General features: G+C 39.9%; 1 protein-coding gene across 2 annotated transcripts in view; it reads left to right on the top strand.

Moving 5' to 3' along the window:
* PLCB1 (phospholipase C beta 1) overlaps positions 1-25,760 on the top strand; it is a gene marked incomplete at both ends in the record, with an annotated part of 756,028 nt that overhangs the window by 599,030 nt on the left and 131,238 nt on the right. For both annotated transcript variants that reach the window (XM_080716836.1, XM_080716837.1), the window contains 3 exons: positions 16,039-16,171; positions 18,947-19,000; positions 22,008-22,227. In XM_080716836.1, the coding sequence (XP_080572962.1) occupies positions 16,039-16,171; positions 18,947-19,000; positions 22,008-22,227 (407 nt within the window). The remainder of the gene's footprint in view (positions 1-16,038; positions 16,172-18,946; positions 19,001-22,007; positions 22,228-25,760) is intronic.

The following is a 25,760-nucleotide window of genomic DNA, read 5'->3' as shown; positions in this document are numbered from 1 at the left end:
ACCAGGAGTATCACAGGTTTAAGACCAGCCTCAGAAACTTAGTGAGGCCCTCAGCAATTGAGTGAGTGAGACTCTGTTTCAAAATAAAAAATTAGCCGGGTGTGGTGGCGCACGCTTGTAATCCCAGCATTCGGGAGGCTGACCAGAGGATCGTGGTTTGCAGACGGCCTCAGCTACTTAGTGAGGCCCTCTGCAACTTAGTGAGACCCTGTTTCAAAAATAAAAGAATAAAAATAGAGCCGGGGATGTGGCTCGGAGGTCAAATGCCCGTGGGTTCCATCCCCAAACCTGCAAATAAATAAATAAATAGGGCCAAAGATATAGTTTGTAGGTAGAATATCCTTTGTTCAGTGTTCAGTCCTCATTCACACATACACACACACACACACACACACACACACACACACACACACCCCTCTAGGACTACAGAAGTCTATGAATTCTTGCTTTGCTACCATAGACACCAATATGAAATTAGATCCCCTCCCTAGGATCCAGCAGAAGCTCTGAAATTATTTTCTACTTTTCTTCTTTTATTTTTATTTTTAATTTATTTATTTATTTATTTATTGTGGTACTGGGGATGGAACCCAGGGGCATTCTATCTCCAAGCTGTACCCCCAGCCCTATTTTTTATTTGGGAACAAGGTCTCACTGAGTTGCAGAGGGGCTCACTAAATAGCTGAGGCTGTCCACGAACCACGATCCTCCTGTCTGAGCCTCCCAAATGCTGGGATTACAAGTGTGCACCACCATGCTCGGCTTTTCTTCTTTTATTGAATGAAATCAAACATAATTTATTTAATAAAATGTCACTTAGGCTAAAGGTAGTTTGCAGAGGTATAAATAAATCTCCCAGTAGCATTCTTGTCTAAACAGAAATCATTTTAACTAACTGGGTAGATCTTATTTTCCAAATACCAGGAGTTGACCTGGGCGTGGTGGTGCACACTTGTAATCCCAGTGCCTGTGAGGCTGAGACAGGAGGGTCACAAGTTCTCGGCTATGCTCAACTACTTAGGCCCTCCGTAACTTAGTGAGACCTTGTTTCCAAAAAAAAGAATAAAAAATAGGGCTAGGGGTGTAGCTCGGAGGTAGAGTGTCCCTAGTATATAATAAATAAATAAATAAATAAATAAGCACATAAATAAATAAGCACATAAATAAATAAATATCAGGAGTTAAAGCGTTTTCAAATAAAATTGCATGTATTTTCACTCTTTAGAATCAATATTTCTTATGATAACAATGCCTACGTATTTGTTAGTTATTGCCTCTTGGAGTCCACACTTGCTTTAAGAGAACATCTGTAGATACCTGCATAGCTTAGCTTTTATAATATAGCAATTGAGGTGAAACTCTTATACTAGAACTTTTGGCTGGCAGTGCCTCAGAGACTATTTTTCTAAAGGTGAGGTTAGGGGGGAAGTGTCATTCCAAGGAAATAAGTTGAGATCGCAAGGATCCTTTCTCAAAATGGTATCCTTTGAAAGCCTTATTTTTATACCAGACATCACTTATCAAAAGGCTATTCAGGGAGAGCAGAACATTACAGAATATAAAAATAAAAAAGTTGAGTTTTAGGTCAATCTTATTTTTGTTTCTCCTTTCTACAAAGTGATCAGGGAAAAAAAATTTAGAAACGGATGTTGGTCAAATTTAGAGAGTATTTGGATGTTTTCAGTTTTAGAAATAATGTTAGAGGCATTAAATTGCATATTGGTCTCAGAGAGAAAATAGGATTTTTCCCACTGGAAATGTCTAACTTTCCTAAATGGCCTTATTTTTGAAACTCTATAAAATTATCATTTGCCCTTATCATGCATTGCTGGGAAAGAAAAGCCATTTCATGTTGTTGAACACCAGTGTGCCTCTCTTATCTTGTCCTGCATTCCTGCACGTTTGTTTGAATGAGGCCACTGAAAATAAGTAGCCATGGTTTTCTCAAAAGAAGATGCTACGTGGGACATGGCAGACAGTGGAGACACGATTTTAGCAGTGCAGGCTTTTTCTGTAAGAACCTTTTAACGTGGTGCTTCGCAAGGTAATTTCTATCGGAACATTGAAGACTTCACTGGACTGCAAAAAATAATTACTAGATTTTTAATAGTCTAATAAGTTATCTTCACAGGGTGATTTTTAAACCTAACAGGTAGGAAAGTCGAATACTGCCTTCCTGCTCCACAGGATCCTGACAATAGGCATTTTCTTTGGCTCATATGAGAAAATATTATTCAGTTTATAGATATAATTTAATTTCAGATCATACATATTCAGTTATGATATTTATGTTGCATATAAAATTTTTATAATGGTTGGAAGTCAAAGGAATCATAGATATTTTAGCTTCTGGATTTAATTATTTCAAAAATTGTGACTCAGTATGGAGGGCTGTAAAGAATAAAAACCTAATTTGAATCCTATTAAAGTCCTTATGCCATTTATATTTATTCTTCCAAATAAACAGTCATGTAAAAAATTATAGCATGTAAGCCAGGCGTAGTGGCGCACACTTGTAATCCCAGCAGTTGGGAGGCTGAGACCATAGGATCGCGGTTCACGGACAGCCTCAGCTACTTAGTGAGGCCCTCTGCAACTTAGTGAAGACCCTGTTTCAAAATAAAGAATAAAAAATAGGGCAGGGGGTGTAGCTCGGAGGTCGAATGCCCCTGGGTTCCATCCCCAGACCCGCGGGGGAAAAATAAAGAAAAAAAAATTATAGCATGTAAAGAGAAGAAACAAAGAAATTTCTCAGGAACCTGTAGATACTATTAATATTTTCCGTATATGTTCTTTAAGCGTGTTTTCTATGCATATATTTTTTTTACAAATTAAAATATTTTTTAACCAAAATATTCAGTGTAATTACCGAGATGCCCAGTGAAACATCAGTGACACTTATAATTTCCTATTTTTTGTTTTATTTGTTTTTGTTTTGAGACGTGATCTCACTACATTGCTCCAGGCCACCTCAAACCTTTATCCCACTTTCTCCTTTTGAGTAGCTGAGATTGTAGCAGTGTGCCTCTGCACCCAGATGATGATGATGATGATGATGATGATGATGATGATGATGGTTGTTGTTGTTGTTGTTATTATTATTATTATTATTATTATTATTATTATTATTATTATTATTGGCTTGGCAAGGCAATTTTACTTTTTTTTTTGCAAGAAAAAAACAAAACAAAAAAAAAGGTGCTCCCTGGTATGTGAGAGAGAACACCTAACAAAGGACCAGGTGGGTCTTATATTCCTCCTCCTATGCTAAACTCTTATTCCTGGGAGTTACTGCTTCACCTTCTTCTGGGTCAGCTACCTGGGAAAATTGGGGGAGGGTCAGCACCTGCAATCTCTTAAGAGATGCTAATTTTGCAAAGAAGTGTAAGTCCCTCCCTACCAGCTTACAAAATGATGGTGTAAGTTTAAACTACTCCTTTGACAGAGAAGACAAAATATATTTACACAATTTCCCCCTCTTTTATAAACACTCTTTTCTTCAAGTCCTATTAACAAAAGATGACTCTTGCTCTCGAAGGTGTTTGATAAGATATTATTCTGGTAATCTATGGAAAATGATCTTGTTAGAACAGTCTCTGTCTGTCTAGGGAATATGGCCCTGATACAAAGGATTATACCACATCCTGGTATTATTCCAAATATTATTAGAAATATTATGACCAGATTCATTATTTTTCCCTGTTTTTCAAACCATAGTTTCATCAGGCTAGAGAAAGGATCATCTGTCCTTGAACTTTTTGGCTAGCTCAGCTGCTAATGCAGACAAACTTTGTAGGCTTTCAATTAAAGTACTATTTGTTGCCCTATTGTCTGGGATATAGATGTAACACTGAAACCTGTTTATGGCACATAACTTTTTTCTTAAAATCATATCTAAGGCTAGTCTATTTTCCTCAATTCCGTTTATTTCCTGGATGGCATCGAGGGTGTGGCAGACAACCCTCTGTTGATTGGAATAAATATCATTTATCCAATATACCTTTTTATTAGTGGTGGACCACCAAAGTAATATTGGCATAAACTATGTAGCAATTTAGTTTTTAGCCTTAAATTCCTTGGGACCACACTTTGTTTTTTGTTGTTGTTGTTGTTAAAATCTTTTATTTTATTTTTAATTTTTATTGGTGCATTGTATTCGTCCATCATATTGGGGTAAAAAACTTGTAGAGACATGCACACATCACTGATTTAACTCCTACCCAATTCCCGCCCCATTCCCTCCCCTTCCCTCCCTCCCTTGCTCGGCTTAGTGGTTGACTTTGATATGTTTAAGTACATTGTGTGTTTTAGAGATTCTCCTCTTCCCCCCTCCTTTCTCCTCCTTTAGGTTGTCTTGTTTGCTGCTCCATAAGATTTTCTTTTTCATCTAGAGTTCCTCCTATGACCCAATTCTCCCTGACTCTCACATATTAGGGAAAGCATCTGATTTCTTATTTTTTTGTGACTGACTAATCTCACTTAGCATAATGTCCTCCAGTTCCATCCATTTCCTGAAAATGATGTCATTGAGGTTTTTTTGATGGCTGAGTAAAATTCCATTGTGTACATATTCCATAGTTTTGTAATCCACTTTGAAATATTGATTGAATTAACATAAATGCGGGGGTCTAATGACTCACTTGGGTTTGAAATGCCAGGGTGAAAGGGATCGCCAGGTGTACTAGAGTGGAAATTTCAGGCCAGTGGTCTGGTAAAGTCTCAAGTGACAGTCCTCCACAATACCACCAGACATTTGCTCAGGCACCTGCTACTGCAGACATTATCTAGCCTCTTAAAGGACCAGCTTTGCTGCAGCCAGAATCATTGCCTCAAAACACTGATTGTCCCTCCCATCTTGAGAAGCACAAGGTATAGTCAGTATTTGAGACTGGAGGCTTATCAGTTTTGGAAGCTCTTGCTTTGGACCCTGAGCCACTGAGAACAGGAGAGATAGGGTCTTAAAAGACCAGTTGCCCCGTGTTAGATTGTTCTGGAAGAGAGTTATCATACATCTCATGCTCAAAATGGGACCACTCGAGCTTCAGGCCTGCCTGCAGCAGAAATGTAAACGGCCATTTTTAAGGTGCTGGCAGAATTTTTAATCCATTTTTGACCAGGCATTTATTTTTTACATATCCTGGTCTTAACTCTTATCATCTAGTATAACTCTTTAATTACCTTTTCTTGGAGATGACCATAATACAATTTAGGAGTACATAAATATAAACCTTAAAAGCTACTATTAATTTTTGATTAGAGGACATCAGATTGGTAAAGTATTTTCTTTTTTTTAAATTTTTTATTGATGCACTGTATTCATACATCATAGTGGGATACAAAAAAACTTTTGTAGACATACATGCACACCTCGCCCAGTAAGCCCCTACCCTATCCCCACCCCATTCCCTCCCCATCCCTCCTTCCCATGCTTGGCTTAGTGGTTGACATCTAGTATTATAGCAGTTTATCCAAAATTAAAAATGATAATCTCACATAACAGTTTCATTTGTCTGATACCAAGCTTTTAATAACTTAAAGATAACATTTCAATATTTCTTTTTGCTTTCTTTCTTACCAGAGAATATTTTTTTCCTTTTTTTATGGTGAAACTATCATATATTTATATATTTATTTTTCAGAAAAAATCTATCCTAATATGGAATATGGACTCTAGATACACAAAACGATCTCGAAAAAGAACAAAGCTAGAAGATATATATTTTCTGATTTCAAACCATATAAAACTACAATAATTGAAACAGTGTAGTACTGTTATAAAGGCAGATATATAAACCATTGGAGTTAAATAAAAGCCTAGAGATACATTCTTCCATATATTGTCAAGTTATTTTTGACAAGGTTTCCACGAACATTTGGTGGAGGAAATAATAATCTTTTAACTAAATATTGTTGAAAAATAATAATTACATGAAAAAGAATAAAATTGGACCCTTACCTAATCCCATATACAAATATTAACTCAAAATAGATAAAAGACCTAAATATAAATCTTAAGACTATAAACTTTTAGAAGAAAATCTGGGTCATAAAACGTCACAGCTTTGAAATTGGCAGTGATTTCTTGGATATGATTTTAATGGCACAGGCAACAGAAGGGTAAACAAACTCCCTAAAAAAAAAAAAATATTGTATATCCAAAGACAATGTAAACAAAGTTAAAAGCTACTGATAGAATTGGATAAAATATTTCCAAATGCTATATCTGAAGGTATATTAATATTCCAACTAGAAATCCTAAAAATTAACAACAATAAAAGCAAACAATACAATTTAGAGATAGGTATAAGACTAACATAAATAATGAATCTCCACAGATAACTAATCTTAGTTGTCTGTTGCATGGAAAATCTTGTTTCTCTGGTTCTGGTGTGTGTTACCTATTTCTTCTTTGTAGTTAATCTCTTTGAGTATTTTCTCTAGTGCTGGTTTTGAAGACATAAATTCCTTCAGTTTCTGTTTGTCATGGAAGCTTCTTATTTCTCCATCTAATTTGATAGAAAGTTTTGCTGGGTAGGAAATTTTTGGCTGGGAAGTTGTTTTCTTTCAGAGTTTGGAATATGTTACTCCAAGCCCTTCTGGATCTCATGACTTGGTTTGGGAAGTCTGGAGTGATTCTAATTGGTTTGCCTCTGAATGTCACTTGGCCCTTTGTTTTTGTTGCCTTTAAGATTCTCTGCTTGGCTTCCACATTGGTCATTTTGACAATTATGTGGCGTGGGGATCCTCTTCTCTGATCCTGTCTAAAGGGAGTTCTATAAGTTTCCTGGACCTGTGTATCAACCTCTTGCTCTACGTTTGGAAATTTTTCTGTTATTACTTCCTTGAAGATATTGTTGATCCCTTTGGTTTCACCTTCTTTTCCCTCCTCTATTCCAATTATTCTTAGGTTAGCTCTCTTAAAATGGGCCCATATTTCTTCAATGTCAGATTCCTGCTGTCGGATATTTTTTTCTAGATTAGAAACATGCATTCATTTTTGGATTGCTCATCTTCTAAGAGCGAGATTCTATTCTCCATGTGGTCTAATCGGTTGTTTGTACTTTGAAGTGAGGCCTTTACTTCATTAATTTTATCCTTTATCTCTTTTTGGCTCTCTCTGAATTCTTTTTGAAACACCTCTATTATTTCTACAGTTATTTTCCTGATTTGATCTTCTAGAAATCTCTGGATTTCTGTTTTATCGGGTTCTGATGTTGTGAGGTTGTGGGCATTCATTGCTCCATTGTTATTCCTCTTTCCCATGATTTCGGAAGTTTGTGCCTTCTCTGGGTTCTTCCCTTGGGTCACTACGACTTCACTTATGGTGCTCTGGGTCTCGAGTCTGTGGTATCTCAGTCCCCACTACTCCTTTACTGGGTTGTATCGCAGAGTCTCAGACCCAGGGAGTCATGCTTTAGACCATGGAGGGATGCCAGGTTGCGCGTTCTCCTATGGTGTGATATCTCTGCCACCGCCACTCCCCCACTGGGACAAGTCCCTGGGAGTCAGTACTGGGATTTCTCCTCTGGGGCCTGCAATTTGTCTCACTGTTGTTGAATATGCAGATGGAGCTGTAGTGGACTCGGTGAATTTGCTGCTGCTGCCACCGGTGGCAATATGGCGCTGCTGCCACGCCCTCGGCCGTGAGGCTGGCATATTTCTTCTCTGGTTTTGAGCTCCGCTCTGAGTCCCTGAAGCATGTGCTGAGTGCAGCCACTGGGAGCTTTAGATGCTCCCTGTGCCGAAAAATCTGCCGAATCCCGCCGGGCTGTTCCGCAGCGGCTCACCTCGGCTCGCTGCCTGCCACTCCTCTCTGGAGCCTGGTGGGCTGTTGAGTTCGTTGGTCTGTAGCTGTAGCCATCCTGTGAGCTCACCACTGCCGCTGGCAGTAAGGCGCTGCTGCTGCGTCCTCAGCCGTGAGGCCGGCGTATCTCCTCTGTGACTCTGAGCTCCATTCTGGGTTCTCCTCCTCTCTGGAGCCTGGTGATTTTTTTTGTTTCTCTGGTGATAGTGTTTTCTGGCTATGAAAGGCGCTGATTTTGTGGTAATAGAGATTGGTTGTTAGCAGGGCTCTTAAGCCCCGCTTTTCTCGGTCGCCATCTTCCCGAAGTCTCCAGTGTTTTCTTAAGCTTTTCATTTTAGAACATACTTAGGAAACACAAATATATCTAACTCACAAAGGAGCCAGGATATGCCAGATCATCTTCACACCTGCTAAGTCTCATTCAAATACTTCCCACCAGGCCTTCCTGGTTGTATACAAACACTATATGCTTGATTGAGTCTCCTCCTGCTGGGGTCTTTAGCATGCCTCCCTCCATGTGCTTGGTCTTCCTCTGACCTTCTCCCTCATGGTAAATGTATCCACAGTAGACACTAGGCACTTCTCAGAGAGCCAGTTAAAGCCCCTAGCTGGCTCCCTCCCAGAAAAGAAACCTTGTGTCAAATGCCAAGGATATCCCCAAACCACATGTTCAAACTCCACACTCGCTCATTCAAGCACACACACACACACACACACACACACACACACACAACCCCCTGAGATACCTCGATGCCCAGGTGATATTTGCTTCTCACTGCAGTGTTTGTACCTGGGTCAACAAATGGCTTTCATGTCACCGCAGTATCTCAGACCTTCCCCCAATGACCTCACAATTTTCACCTGAAGGTTTCTTGCCTGCTCCAGCGATTGTGAGGTCCCCCTTTCCCCAAGGCTCCTGCAATAGAGCGATGCATCCTTGAAAAGAAAATCCTGAGTGCCAGGTTTGCTAGAAATAACTTTTTATGGTGTTAGGAAAAGACACGTGGTTGAAAATTGCTTGGCAAGCAATTTACTTTTTTGCAAAAAAGGGTGCTTCCAGGTATATGAGAGAACAACTGTTTTCTATTTTTAATATACGCTTGTAAAGGTAAAAAGTAATAATTCAATACATTGATTAGAAAATATTATACAATAACCATGCAAAATGCAGTATTTGAACTTGATTTTCTGTAGCACGTCAGAGTTTACACATCTTAGCAATTCTTAAGAAGTAGAAATTCTTGAAATTTCTGTGGATGACCTGAAGGGGTTCTGGGTTCATTTGCCTCAAAAGGGGTGAGGTCAGAAACTTGAACATTGAAATCCATTCCAGATTCAATAGTATAGATCACCTGGGCATCTTGTTACAGTACAGGTTCAAATTCAGTAGGTCTGGCCTAGGCTACAAAATTCTGCATTTTTAAAAAACTTCCAGATGATACTAATGCTGCTGACTCACAGACCCTGTTTTGAGTAGCAAGGATTTCAAACTTCAGCATGTATCAGCATCAACAGACGGCTGCTGATGGCTCGGATTGACGAGCCCTATTCCCAGAGGTTCTGATTCCGCAGATTTGCACGGACCCAGGAATTTCCATTTCCATCAGTTTGCAAGAATTCAGCTGTTAGTCCAGGGACCGCACACACATGAAGAATCCCTGCTTTGGAGCCCTGCATCTGTCTCACACATATGCTCTCTCCATGTGAAACCCACATTTGGCCTGCTCCAAGATGTCAGCTTAGTCACAGAAACCAGGGAAGGGCTCCAGGAGAAATTCTCTTCCCCAGAAATTACCCAGAATCTGCTCTATGAGTTATTGGCCATAGTCTTTGCAAAATGATTTGTCTTAATTTGAAAAAAAAAATACACTCCTATAGTATTTGTCAAGGGTGTCAGACTACTTTTTCCTTAGAAATGGAACCCATAATTTCTTTCTGGCTGCAAAGAATTTCTTCCTTCATATTCTTGTATCAAAAAATTGCCAATAAAATTGATAGTGTGTGTGTGTGTGTGTGTGTGTGTGTGTGTGTGTGTGTGTGTGTTACTGGGGATGGAACCCTGGGGCATTCTACCTCCAGCCTACACCCCCAGCCCCATTTTTTATTCTTTATTTTGAAACAGAGTCTCACCGAGTTGCAAAGGACCTCACTAAGTAGTTGAGGCTGTCTGTGAACCGCTATCCTTCTGTTTTAGCTTCCCAAATGCTGGGATTACAAATGTGTGCCGCCATGCCTGGCTGATAAGAATTTTATATACAGGTGGCCCTCTGTATCTGTGGGTTCCACATTCATGGATTCAACCGGCTGCAGATTCAAAATACTTTTAAAAATTGCATCTATACTGAACATGCGCAGATTTTTTTCTTGTCACCATTCCCTAAACAATACAGTATAAAATCTATTTACATAGCCTTTACATTGTATGAGGTGTTACAAGTAATCTGGAGATTTAAAGTGTGCAGAAGGACATGCATAGGTCATATGAAAAAATGACACCTATTTTATATAAGGGGCTTGAGCATCTGCGAATTTTGCTATTGAAGGGTTCCTGGAACCAGTCCTCTGGTGTAAGGGGGACAACTATATATAGCGCTTACATAAGATAGCAGAGTTACATTCTTCTACTCTTCATAGCTTCTTTGGTTTTTGGTATTGATTTTGGTTTTTGTTCTCAAGGTTGAACCCCCGGGCGTTCTACTCTGAGCTACTCCCCTGCCATATTTTATTTTGTATTTTGAAACAGGGTCTCACTGCTTTGCCTAGGCTGGCCTGGAACCTGTGATCCTTCTGTCTCAACTCTTCAGGTACTTGGATTACAGGCATGTGCCACCACACCCAGCTTAATAGCTTTCTAAGTACCTGCTACGATTATGTCAACTGCAGATTCTCTACAGACAACAGAAAGAACAGCATCCTTGCTGTTCATTAATTTTTTCATTTAAAATATTTTTATGCCAGGTGTGGTGGCTCACGCTTGTAATCCCAGCATTCGGAAGGCTGAGACAGGAGGATCGCTATTCATGGACAGCCTCAGCTACTTAGTGAGACCCTCTGCAACTCAGTGAGACCCTGCTTCAAAATAAAGAATAATAGCCAGGCGTGATGGCGCACGTTTGTAATCCCCGCTCTTGGGAGGCTGAGACAGGAGGATCATGCAGGTTCGAAGCCAGCTTCAGCTGGCTTAAGAGACCCTGTTTCCAAATAAAAAATAAAATAGGTCTAAGAGTATAGCCCAGAGGTAGAAGGCCCCTGGGTTCCATCCCTAGTACCACACACACAAAAAAGTCAAAATAAAATAAAAATAAAAAATAATAATAAAAGGGCAGAGGGTGTAGCTCAGAGGCAGAATTCCCCTGGATTCCATCCCCAGACCTGCAAATAATAATAATAATAATAATAATAATAATAATAATAATAAAATAAAATATTTTTATTATTTTATTTTAATATTTAGGTCATTGTTGGTTTCAGTATTTTGCCATTAAAAGTATATCTGTCACCAGGCATGGTGGCACACGCTTGTAATCCCCGCGCTTGGGAGGCGGAGACAGGAGGATCGTGCAGGTTCGAAGCCAGCTGCGCTGACTTAGGAGACCCTGTTTCCAAATAAGAAAAAGTATAAAATAGGTCTAGGAGTGTAGCCCGGAGGCAGAAGGGCTTCCAGGAACCTCAGTACCACAAAAAAAAAAAGTATATCCGTCGATCATCCACCACCAGGAGACTAAATGTAGATTGTTCTTTCATTTATTACTTTAAGATAAGTTTTTTAATCCAACTATATGTCAGTCACTATGCTGGGCATTACATCATTATGGATTAGAAATAACGATTGTTCTCATTAACATTACAATCTAGAGAGAGATACTGACATTAATAAAAAGTCGCACATCTGCATATGGATTTGCCGTTCTCACTAATGTCTCAACAAAGCGAGGTGTGAACGCTGATGACTCCTTATTAAGAATCCGATGGATCCATATTCCAGTTACTAGAAGAACTTCATGAGCATAAATTGTAAAACCACCACACAATCATTTTACTTGATTAGAGGTACCTTTAAAAGCTTTTAAAAACTGCCAGGCCTGTAATCCCAGCTACTCAGGAGGCTAAAGCAGGAGGATGGCAAGTTTCTGGCTAGCCTGGGCAACTTATTGATTCCCTGTCTCAAAATAAAAATCGAAAGGGCTTTGGGTGTGATTCCGTTGGTAGCATGCTTCCGAGTTTAATCCCTAGTACAAAGACAAACAAAAAGAATTATAACAAAACTGTAATCAACAGGTGAGTTTATCCAGCTTCTTAAAGCTGTCTTTTGCTTCTAACTCAGCTTCATAGTAATGTACATAAATATTGAAAGAATTATGGAATTACACACAACTATTTATCAATCACGTGGACTCCAAAATTAAAATACCGCTGCATTCCTTTTATTACCTAAAAATAAATCCCCATCACATAAAAAGCTCTCCAGTTACCAATTTGTCTTGGTTTTGACGCATTTAATAGTAAATTGCAAACATTAGTGTACCTCCCTCCTAAATCCTGGAGAACACAGGCGTCCGAACACAGTTTTTAGGGATGATTCTCTGTTTTCTCAGAATGTAAAATGGATGTGTTATCTAATTTTATTCAGCTAGTACAGTTTTAAGGTACAAATTGTTCACATGTTTGCAGAAGCTCCTTCTTAAGGGAAAGGTTGATTCAAACAAGACCACAGCACTGCCCACATCTGCAGAATGAAATTATGAGTCTCTCCCATAATAGTCCGGAAAACTGATGAGATTGTCCCCTTACCCATCTGGTGTCCTAACCAGCTACCTGGAAGGGACTGCACTGTTTAGATGACTCAGCTTCATTAAAGGCCCCTAATAACTCACTCGTCCATCTGGCATTTGAAAGAAATCTTACTTATCATGTTAACCACTCCATTGAGTTCTTCAAATCCCCATCCACACCTGCCTCATCATCAGAGCCACATACGTATTCAGTGCCCAGGTGGAAATCTTTGTAATTGGCCTATCATATGGCTTCCATAAAACTAATAAAAACGGCCTTTTGTGTAATAATCTTACTGACTCGTTTGTACTATGTTTTCGAGACACTTCTGCTCATTTTCAGTCTAGGAAATATATAAATTCTCTTCATTAATTTTTCAAAGCCACTTTTACCATGTTTCAAAGAAAAATATATTGTGATAATATGATTTTGCCACTAGAGGGCAGAAGATTACTTCTGCTGTGGTTCACGCTGAGCTTTTGCTAAAGAAAAGAGGAAAATCAAGTCAGGCAACTAAAGCCCCAGCTTCTGAACGCAATTTCTCTGAAATTTGTTTTATTGAGTCCTAAGAAATTTTCAGTTATATTAATAGAATATATTTCTGGATCCCTTGATTTTTTATCATAATTCCTAGCACTATAAAAAAGGATTTTGTGCTTATTTTATTCAAATTCATAAAATTGAATATTTGCACATTCTTTTGAATGGAAAAGGAATCTGTATTTTTAATTTTAATTTATATATATTTGTATGGTGGGAATTATTTTGTCATATAGAAGTTATAGTATTATCTTGTTATGGGTACTTTTTAAAATTTTCCAGCTGAGGTCAACCATTTTATTAAATTGTTTAATTTTTCTATGAGTGCCTTTTAGTGCAACAAAGTAAGCTCTTCGAGAATTATGTTCCCATTTATGTATCTCTGTATAGCAGCAACAAGTTACATTACTATTCTGTTCCATTAAGCTGGTATTATCATAGAATACAGAGTGCCCTGATACTGTAAAAAATTTAGAATTTAGACAGCAACACATAGTTTTAGTTGGGCTTGGTGGGTACACCTGTAACCCAGTACTTGGGGGAGGGTGAGACAGGCAAAATTGTAGGTTAGCTAGACTGTTTCAAAATAAAAATATATACAGGGCCTAGGGTATAAATTCAGAAGTAGAACATACTGGGTACAATTTCCAATAACACACACACACACACACACACACACACACACACACACACACAGCTGTGCTATTTTGTGTGTGACCTCTGGCAAGTTACATGACTCTTAAAAAAGTCCTTAAAAAGAACTTTCAGCCAGGCGTGGTGGTGCACTCTTGTAATCCCCACGCTTGGGAGGCTGAGACAGGAGGATCGCACAGGTTCAAAGCCAGCCTCAGCTACTGAGTGAGGCTCTCAGCAACTTAGTGAGACCCTGCTTCCAAATAAAGTATAAAATAGGTCTGGGAGTAGAAAAGCCCCTGGCTTCCACCCCCAGTACCAAAAAAAAAAAAAAAAAAAAAAAAAACTTTCAGTGGTACCTCCAATTTCTTTGCTTCATAATGGTGCTGAGTGTGGCCTGCCTGGCTGGCTGAGAGTGAGCCGGTGTACTCTTTAAGAGTGTCCCTGCACACAATGATCCATAGCTCCATCTTTATCAGTCACCATTAGGTAAATGTAGTCAACTTAAAAAAAAACTTGTAAATGTCATCCTGATTTATTTGTCATCATATATTTTTCACTAACTAGTTTATAACATTTTTTTTCTAGAATGTTATATTAAGTCCCTTACAAAAATCAGACCACACCAGAACCCCAAATTCCTGAGTTGAGCACTTAATATCCTCTTTACCTATCCTCTTCTTTCCACCTTTTTCTTTTTAAGGCAAAATATTTAATTTTAATTTTTGCACAGCCAAAAATAATACAGGGATTTATAATCAGATGTTTGTCAACTCATTAATTAAATAAATGGATGTCCCTTTAAGAGTTGTGAATGAAGCCAAAATCTTGAGACTGGCAACAATACAATACTGCCAGATGGGCAGGTGGAAAATGGTGAGGTGCAGACAAGCTGGGTCCTTCCCACCACTGTCCCTTCAGAGGTAGCTAAGGGTGTGTTGCTCACCCTGACACCATGTCAGAATTCCAAGCATACTCTGTTCCTCTGAGCAGAGGGTTCAGACTGGCAGCTTCTGGACCTAATATGGCCTGAAGGTGTGCTTTGATTAGACGCTTGGTGATGTGAAATTTTGCGAGTTTACATAAAAATTTAGTTTTCCAGTTTTTCTTTCTTTCTTTTTTTTTTTTTTTTTTTTTTTTGGTGGTACTGGGGTTCCTGGAAGCCCTTCTACCTCCGGGCTACACTCCCAGACCTATTTTATAGTTTTGAAACAGGGTCTCTTACACCACCGCGGCTAGCTTCAAACCTGCATGATCCTCCTGTCTCCACCTCCCAAGCGCAGGGATTACAAGCATACGCCACCACACCCGGCTCTAGTTTTCCAGTTTTTCTCCAAACCTGGGCAGCAATAGACTGAGACTAAGCAGCAACTTCCTCCTCTGTGGGCACTCTCTCCTACTAACACACATATTTTAACTATGCCAGTAGGTATTTCTAAGGACTTTTCAAATATTACTCTATTTGACTCCCTAAATAACCTTCCAATATGGGTAATATTATGATTCCCAGAACATTCATATCCTCATCTATGTTAATGAAAAAACAGAGACCCTGAGAGTCAAGTGGTTTGCCCAAATCCCACTGCTAGTAAGTAGAAGGACCAGAATTTGAACCCAGGCAGGTCTAGCTCCAAAATCAGGGTTCATATCCATCACGTCAATTAGTTACTTATTGTCAAGCAAATAATTCCTCCATTTAAGTGACTTAGACTATGAACTACTAGTACTTCTCCCAGTACTTGTCATTTGTTCAACAGGGCAGTATTGCTGACCTAAACCAGACTTAGCTCTGCTGCTTCTCTAGCTCACTGAAGTGCATTCAGACTGCAGGAGTTGGATAGTTTGGCCTTCCTGGCCAAGATGGCTCAGATACCTTTGGGAACACCTCTCATCCACATCTCTACAATGAAAGTTTGAGAAAGAGCAGAAAAATTTACGAGCTTCTTATGATCCCTGCCTGCATCAAGTTTGTTGCTTTCTTATTTGAGGAAAGCAAGTCAAATGGTCAGGTCCAAAGACAGCGTGAATGTTTTATTTTACATATTTATAAATAAATACCTAAGGGCAAGAAGAAATTGGAATAAAATTTGAGGCCTTTAATACATTCAATCCACAATTTTGATTCAACACTGGGCTGCATTTAATTCTCTTTCCAGATAGCTTAAAATCTAGTATTTCAGATTCCAAATGAGTTGTGAAAACACTATAACATGTAGCCCTGTTGTTCTAGGAAGGCAATACATAAACAATATGAAAAGTGGAAACTGAAAGGGTGTTTGTGATTTCAGGCTGAACCTGGGGAAACACCATCAGAGACTCCAAGTGAAACCAGGACAACCCCAGCAGAAAATGGGGTGAATCACACTGCATCCCTGGCACCAAAACCACCACCCCAGGCTCTGCACAGCCAGCCCGCCCCAGGTAAGCAATGGGGAGAGAGAGAGCTGCAGAGAAGGAGCTGAGCTCCAGCCTATGCATGCCACAGAAGGAGGCAGTGCCATTCAGCTAGCTGAAGTATCAAGGGAGGAAAACAGAGTGGACTGTGGGATGGATGGATGCATGGATGAATTATTGCATCCCAAGGGACTCATAGGGTCTGCAAGCAACTTAGAACATCCCAATTTTCCTGCATCTTTACTTGATGGTGGAGTCAGACCCATCTGGTGGCCAGGTTTGTGAGGAGTTCTTCATGCAGTTTATAAACGACTATGCTCGATAAGCGTCTTCTTGGTCCTACGGCATCATCTCTGCCCAAACCTCCTTACATCTTCCTCCACCTTACTTTACAGTAATGTTGAGTATCTACCATGTGCTGTACCCTTACATGGGTCAGTCTGTCTTACCCACAGGCAAGGCAGGTAATGTTATTGTTCCTATTCTGTAGATGAATAGCCTGCAGTTTTGAGGTGATAAAATACTTCCTAAAGGCCAGGGAACCAGAAAAAACCTGAAGCCAGAATGGGTGCATTTCCCAGTAGGACTAAAGAATTCTAGTTTTTAAGTTCTGTACTTCAACCAAAGCTACATTCATATCTTCTTTCCCAGAAAATCTTTCGATAACTCTGCAGCCCATTTTGACATTTAATCTTACAGTGGTTTATTTATATTTTATTTTTTGGTGGTACTGGGATTCTTGGAAACCCTTCTACCTCCGGACACTCCCAGATCTATTTTATGCTTTTTATTTGGAAACAGGGTCTCTTAAGCCAGTGCGGCTGGCCTCCTGTCTCCGCCTCCCAAGCGCGGGGATTACAAGCATGCACCACCATGCCCAGCCCTTAATCTTACAGTGGTTAATGCAGTTATCTCTTGTGAGTCTGTCCTAACCTTACAGTAGATGGTGGGTGTCCTCAATAGGCTTTATTTTTATTCTTCCCTTGCACCTCACACAGTGCTGATGAATAGTATTCACCTGATAACATTTTTATAGAATTGGCTAATAAAATAAATAAAGGATCTGGGCATGGTAGCACACACTTGTAATCCCAGCATTTGGGAAGCTGAGACCCAAGGATCTCGGTTTGTGGACAGCCTCGGATGTTACTTAGTGAGGCCCTTTGCAACTCGGTGAGACCCTGTTTCAAAATAAAGAATAAAAAATAGAACTGGGGGTATAGCTCGGAGGTCGAATGCCTCTGGATTCCATCCCCAGTACTGCAAAAATAAAATAAAATAAAATAAAATAAAATAAAATAAAATATAAAGGGGAAAAGAATTTCCTTCCATGTAGATGAATCTTGTGTCTGTTCTCTTTCTTCCTTACCATACTATAGCATTGTAGTGACAACATTCACATCTATTATTTGGAGTGGAAGGGTCTTTCTCAAGAGGAAGGGGGTAACATTTAACAAAAAAAATTCTATTTAGTTTTCATCAAACATGCATGACCTGAAACTGTGCTTTATAAAGGTTGTTGAGATCAGTAATAGTAAGATGACTGATCACAAAGAAGAACTAATATTTTCCAATAAAAATTATTATATACCAAGTACAAACATTCTGAGTGCTTCTAAAACAGAAACAAGCCATTTAAATATGTAAAAAAATCTAGTCTTGTGCTTCTGAGAGTAAAAGAGAATTTAGCATTTGGCTCTTTAAATTTGATATTTTAGAGCAGTCTGTCTAACAGAAAACATTTTTTAAATGGCACAAAATACATGACAAGAAGTCTCCTCTTCCCCAGACATCAGCATCTGGTAAGATCATGGTACTCATTGCAAAACCAGGAAGTTAACAATGTCTGGGTACACAGAGCTGACCCGAAGCCCTATTTGACCCTCCCAGCTTTCCACTGATGTCCTTTGTTTGTTCTCGATGCCCACGCAGGGCTTAACTTGTGATGTCTCCTTAATCTCTGGCAGTCCCTCAGTTTCCCCTGTTTTTAATAGCCTTGGTGTTTGAGCGATTCTTGCTAGTTATTTTGCAAGCATGCTCTTTGATGTGGTTTGCCTATATGTTTTCTGATGACTGACTGAGGTTCTGCATTTGGGGGAGGCACTAGGTAAGGGGCAGTGACATGTCATATCAGGCGTACATGATGTCAATTTGTCCAGTCACTTGCTGATGACATGGGGCACTTGGTTAAGGTGGCTTCTCCATGGAAAGCTATGATTTTCCCTTCTTAGGTATTTCAGGGGGAGAGCTGGGGATATAGCTCAATGGTAGAGCATTTACTATTACTATCAGGTACAAGCCCCTGGGTTCATTCCCCAATATTGCAATCAAATAAAATTGAGATATCTCAGGGGAGACACTTTGAGAATTAAAAAAAAAAATCCTATTTTTTCTTAATCTTTCGCCCTCTGATCTTGGCATCCAAGGATGAATTGTCTGCAACCATTATTACTACCGCCTGCTCAGCAACTGATTTTAAAAACCACTTGTCATTCCTGATTTTTGCCCAAAGATGGCACTAGCATCGCCTAAACTGAATTTGTCATTTTGATGGAAGGAAAGGGATGGCCTTGCTCTCCTTATAGATGGAGCGTCTATGTAATTTCACACTAATTGGGTTTGTCTCAAAGTTACAAAATGCAGACATGTTTTGGAATAATTTTGTTATTCGGAGTTCTGTACCACAATTTTTCATTCTCGATATAAAGACTTCAGAGCCACAGGCCAAACTATTTTTTTTCCTAACATAAAAAATGAAATGTAAAGTTAAAGGAGGCTCCTTATTTTGTCTCTCTGCTTCAGGTTCTGTGAAGGCACCTGCCAAAACAGAAGATCTTATTCAGAGTGTCTTAACAGGTAAATATTACCCTATCCCCACTCCCGCCCAAGGAATTTGGCAGCTAAATATTGCACAATAAGTATTTGGAGGAGAATAGGTTTCCATTTATCTTATTAATGATATAATTAATATTTACTTTTTAGAAAAAAATCTACAGAAGTACAGTCCTAGGTTCAGCCACATTACCTGATCTAATCACAGAAAAGTGACTGTAGTTGGTAAATAGGACCCTATTGACATAAAAAAATAATATACTTTCACAAGATGGCTATTTCAGAACAGAATAGTTTTCTATTGGAGATGTGAGTCTGGAAGAGGAAAGTCTATCTTTCTAGAGTGCCAACAATTGACTGCAGTTTAGTTATGTAGAATATGGTCCATTTGTGGCCACTAAAATGCATGGTGTTTAAGATCTGTGATACAGTTTAAAATTATTTTATATTTGCTTACTTACAAAAATTAGTGCTACTAAAATTGGTGTGAGCTTTCTTGGAAATCCTAGCAGTATGTTTAAGATATTTGGCTCAATACACAACAGGAAAGCACACACATGTTCACCAAGAGTGCCATGGGCTGGAGCCAAAGGATAACAACCCAAATACCCATCAACAGTAAAATGGGCAAATAAAGAGTGGTATGTTCACAGGATCAAATATAAAATATGGGTTTAGCTATATAACACAGTCCCACACAACAATATGGATAACACCTATGAACATGACACTGAGAAAAAAAGCCACAAACACACAAAAAATGTGATTTCATCTATATAAAGTTCAAAGACAGGCAAAATTAAACTCTATGCTATTAAAAACACAGGTTTACCTCTGCAACTTAGTGAGACCTTGTTTCAAAATAAAGAATAAAAAATTGGGCTGGGGGTTTAGCTCAGAGGTAGAATATCCCTGGGTTAAATCCCCAGCACTACACACACACACACACACACACACACACACACACACACACACACAAGCCGGTTCAAATTGTATCTGTTGAGTGGGAAACAGGGTCCAAAGGGAAGGTATCTGAGATACTTAGCAGCTCTGATTTTCACCAGGGTGGGGGTTACGAAAGCATGGACTTATGCATGCATTTATAATTCACAAACATACATGAGATATGCATAGAAAAATTACATGAGGAATGTATGAGAAAATTCAGTTTCATAAGAAACTATGCAACACTGGTGTATATAACAAGAGACTGAAGAGTCTAATGCCATTTAAAAATACATAAATGCATAGACAAAAGGCAGGTGGTTATACCACATATTAGCTGTGATTATCTCTTGGTGGCTTATTTATAGTGAATATTTGCGTCTTTATATAAGTGGAACCTACCTTCATACTTTCATCTAATGACTTTCAAAGGTATTATTTTATACGGAATTGTGTCAAAAGTTGGAGCATCCGGGATTCCATTTGTAAACAACTCGTAGCTGATGTACCACGGACCATTTTAAAAGAAGTAGGTCTGAGTCAGTTGCAAAAATTCAGCATTTCCTTAGGATTATAAATTCTTAATGCAATAACTAATTATGCAACCACTTGTGAGTTTGGGCCTGAAGGTAATCATTTAGTAAATGCATCTGGTTCTCTACATGGCTTCTTTCTCAACAAAGAAAGAAAAATCAAATATCAAGAGAACAAACACATTTTAATAAAATGAAGTGTATACCAACTGTTTAAAGACCTTAGCCTTTAAGGGCATACATTATTATTCTGCTATCAGTGTTTATCAACCAGACATCTCATTTTCTATTCAGGTCTGTTGTTATTCATGGCATATATTATTTCTGAATCTCTTGACAATTCTAAATATTTGTGGTACTGTTTTTCTTTTGTTCCCAGAAGCAGAAAGTTCAGATCAAAAAAAGATGGAAACATGAACTTTGACTTAATCTAGGTCCAAAAAAAAGAACAATTCACTGAAGCTAATACACCATCCTTTGAAAGGCACCCAGTTGTTCAGGCACTGCTAATAAAGGAAATCACTGAGAAATTGTGATAGCTCACTGGCCATAAGATGTATCTTGATTTCAGAAATGTGAACATATTTTGAAAATGCATATTCTAGAAACAATGAAATATGTCAGTGAAACACATAGTGTTTTAATTTAAGGTCAGGCTGTCACATTAAATGGCACTAAATGCTATGTAGTAGTGTAGGCTTCTATCCACCCTTCTCATGCCTTTGTGCAAAGTAGATGAAATTAGCCTCTTTCAAGATATTTGCCTGCTGTATACTGTGGAGATCAATGAGATAAAGATACAAACCTATGGTGTCTACAGTGTGGATAGTGTCTCTTTGGGATGGCACATAAAAATCCACACAATTGTTTACTAAACTTCTATAGGCAATGTCAAATTCCACTAAACACTTTCCACAAATTCTTTTATTTCTTCATCATAACAGTACTGCATGTGTTATCAACCCTTAAAGTGGATGCTGTCTGTGCCCTGCTCGGATTCCCTGTACGTTAGCACACCCTTGCCCAGCTGTGGTGAGGTTGGCTGCTAATGGGCCATAGCTTCCCATTCTCTGCAAAATTTCCCTTAGCTAAAGGAAGTCCCTATCATATTAGACTGTCCTGAACGTGCAAGAAGCTGACTCACTTCCCTTTGAGGAGATCTTAGACGCACTTCACACTCCAGAGGTCCCGAGATCAGGTGGAATCCATGGTGCAGCTGAGATGCGTTGTTGCTCAGCTGCTCCTCCTCACTCCTCTACTTTGGGAGGCCTTCAGTAAATCACGTGCCTGCATCCCTCTTTTCTCTGCTTCTCTGGGAACTGGGGCTTTAAACATAATTACAAATGAAGAAGCAGGGTCTTTGAGAAATTTGGTGACACAGTTGTACAGTTAGTGATAAAGGCAAAGTAGAACCCAGGTACATCTGACATCCAAACGTTGCTCAGAGTTCACCTAGGATAAGACAGGCATCGCTCTCTAAGCAGCTGCGGCTCCCCTTAGCACCCGCACCATCAGCCCTTCCTGACCTGAAGCTCTTGTGCTCCTCCTTGCAGAAGTGGAAGCGCAGACCATTGAAGAGCTAAAGCAGCAGAAGTCATTTGTAAAACTTCAAAAGAAGCACTACAAAGAAATGAAAGACCTGGTTAAGAGGCACCACAAGAAAACTACTGACCTGATCAAAGAACACACTACAAAATATAATGAGATTCAGAATGACTACTTGAGAAGGAGGGCAGCTCTGGAGAAGACCGCCAAGAAGGACAGCAAGAAAAAGTGAGTCGGATGAGCATTAATTGGTAGTGAGTAGGAGGAGTCAGTTATTTAGATTGTTGATCTTCTTTACCATGTTCTATACACCACCAGAGGGAAAGCCCCAAACCCTCTCCATTCTCTATATCTCTTGAGTAATTTCAGCTTACTTGTGCTTGTGCAATGAAGTACTGTTTTTTGTTTTTTTTCTTTTTTACTTTTTTAAGAGACAGGGCTTGGCCATATTGTACAGACTGGACCTGAATTCTCTGTTGTTGTTGTTGTTCTTGTTGTTGTTGTTGTTGTTGTTGTTATATAGGGGATTGAACCCAGGAACATTCAACTTCTGAGCTATACTGCCATCCTATTTTATTTTTTAAATTTTGAAACAGGTTCTCACTAAGTTACTGAGGGCCCTGCTAAGTTCCTGGGCCTCGCCTTGAACCTGCGATCCTCCTGTCTCGGCCTCTCAAATACTTGGACTGTGGGCATGTGCCACCATGCTTGGCTTTGAATTTATTTAGCTATATCCTGAGTGTAGATGTACAGGAAGTTTTCCCTTAGCTCTAGCCTGTGGACCTTCTAGTAGTTGGCTGACTTCCTACATGACAGCTGTCAACCTGGCAATAATATAAAAATACACCTCATATCCCCAAAACCTAGTTGAAGAAGTAATATGTCTTAAGAAAAAGAGAAGTCTCTTTTGCTGCCCTCTATGAAATCCATGATGCCCCGGCCCCTGTATTTAGCCTGGGCTTTGGACAGCCTCATGTCTCCTAACCTTGCTGAAGAAAAACATCTCTCATGCACTTATTCAACCAGTTCTTCTCAAATGGACATTATACCCCAGAGATACAGCAGTGAACACCACGTAGGCAACTTTCACCTGCGAATAGTGATCATAGTAGATCAAGGGAGGATGAACAATAAACAACAAAAATATACAACGTAATTTCCAGTTGTGACAGGACTCAAAGAAAGAGCAAGGCAATATGATAGAGGATAATTAGGAAGGGTTCTTTCAACATGTCAGCCTGAAATGAAGTGATGCATACAAAAATAAGCCATAGCTGACTATGAAATCATAAGAGATAGTCTGCGTGGTGTCACATACCCATAATCTTAGTACCTAGAAGACTGAGAGAGGAAGATCACAGATTTGAGGCCAGCCTCAGCAACTTAGTGAGACTCTTAGCAACCTAGCGAGACCGTGTTTTAAAATAGATCTGGGGTGTAGCTCAGAGGTAGAATGCCCCTAGATTCAATCCCAGTATCCTTCCCCCGCAACAAAAAAGAAAGGGAATGGAATGTTGTTCCAGGATGAGGGAATAGCATCTTCAGAGTCCCTGAGTCAAGAAAAGCATTAGAGCTAAAGCAAGCGTCAGATAATTCAGAATTTATGTAAGTGCAATCAGAATCCACTGATGAAGTCCTTTGGTGGAAGCGATGAGTCTGGTTAATATCCTCAGAAAATGACTGTAGTTGCTGAGGAGAAAGGAACCCTTGAGCCAGGTGTCACAAATAGGTATGAGTCACCAAGGACCTTGTTAGATGCAGGTTCTGATTCAGCAGGTCCAGGTCAGGGCCTGGGTGGCCCCAGGTGATGCTGATGCTGCTGAGTGGCCCCAGGTGATGCTGCTGCTGCTGATCCCTGGACCACACGCTAAGAGTGAGCACCGAGGGCTCAGGGCATCCTCAGGAAAACCAGCTGGGAAACTTCCTGGGTCCAGCTAAGTCATGGTGATGGTTTGGCCTACGATGATGGTAGTAGGAAAGGGAAGAGGATGAATAATTGATTTTAAAAGGAATCTACAGTATGGGGTCAGAAACCCGCTAAAAAGGAAATCTGACTGTATGGCTCTAAATGAAACTTGTAGTCACCCCAGGCCAAATCCATTCACGGTGTTCCATTATCTAGAATAGACTAGTGCAGCTCACGTTTTAGGATGCGTAAGAGTCACTAGAGAGCTTGCTCAAACACAGACGCCTGGGCCATGACCCTAGAATGTCTGACCTAGGGGCCTGGGGTGGGGCCTGAGTTTCCACATTTCTAAAAAGCTCCCAGGGGTTGTTGATGCTTCTGGCCCCACACTCCCCACTGATGGGCTCTGGTCCAGAATCCTTTTAGGGTGTTCCAAAAGTAGGAGGGTGGCATGGCGGCCTTCTTTGGTCCAGTCCCTGCCGACCTGCTTTCCCAGTCTCATCCACCAGTGCCCCACATGAAAACCTGTAGACCCTGCTTGGATCCCACCATGATGAAATGGGAAGTTAGGATTCTCTGAGCTCATGGATTCTTCCTCAACTGCAAATCTTTTACATAAAGATGACGAGCCCTAACTCTGAACTATAACAAAGGCCGGTGCCAACTGTCCGAACCTCAGCTTTCAGATGGCGGATTCCCATGTGAATTTCAGAATTCCTCATTGGGTCTTGGAATTTTACACTGTACTATTCATTATAGCTAATTCCTGGACTTTGTGGACTGGTCCAGCTGATTGCACTGGGATTTCTCTTTTCTCCCTGGTGAGGGGCCGCTCTCAAGCCCTTCCTGAGTCCCAGAGAAGTTCTGGGCATAGTGCTGTACTGGTTTCCTAGGACTTGCTTACAAAATACGACAAACTTGCATGCCTTAAAACAGCAGAAATGTATTGTTTTACTTTCTCTGGATCTTAGCAATAAAAAATCAGAGCATCTGTCCTGAAAGGCCTAGGTGAAGAATCTTTCCTTTTTCTTCTAGCTTTGGCTGGTTACAGACAATTCTTGACATACATTGGTTTGTAGATTTATTATTCCAGTTTCTGGCTCCATTACCATACGTCATTCTTCTGCATAGATGTACCTACTCAAATTCCGTTCTTCGGAGGATGGCAATCATTAGATCTGAACCCACCCTAATCCATTCTAGCCACATCATAACTACTGTGTTTTCAGCAACCCAATTTCCAAGTTAGGCGATAAGCTGAAATTCTCAGAAGATAAAGTAGGAGGGGATACTATTTAACCAAGAACATGTACTAAGTACTTGCATGCACTGTTCCCTGTATTTCACACAGCAGTTCTGGGAAGTAGGTATAGGCATCACGCACACTGGACAAGCAAGGATCCGAAGCTCAGTACAGTGTGCTCCCAAGCAGAAGCACATGCAGCACACAGCTGGGGAGACATCGCAGCCGGCATGGTGCCTCCACCTTGCCACGACCCAGCCGTATCCCGTGAGATAGTAGGTCTAGAATCTGCACTTCTCCACACACATGATTGCTTCTTAGAAGTGGTCCTTATGTTTTTCAAAGGAATATATATATATATATATATATATATATATATATATATATATATATGTATGTATGTGGTACTGGGGTTCCTGGAAGCCCTTCTAGCTCTGGGTTACACTCCCAGACCTATTTTTTTTATACTTTTATTTGGAAACAGGGTCTCTTAAGCCAATGCAGCCGATTTCAAACATGCACGATCCTCCTGTCTTCACCTCCCAAGCACGGGGATTACAAGCGTGCGCCACCATGCCCGGCAGGACTTAGATTTTTTTAACTGCCTCTTCA

The sequence above is a fragment of the Muscardinus avellanarius genome (assembly GCF_963383645.1).
Source record: "Muscardinus avellanarius genome assembly, chromosome: 19".
Lineage (NCBI taxonomy): Eukaryota > Metazoa > Chordata > Mammalia > Rodentia > Gliridae > Muscardinus > Muscardinus avellanarius.
This window is presented reverse-complemented; position numbering and strand designations above follow the sequence as displayed.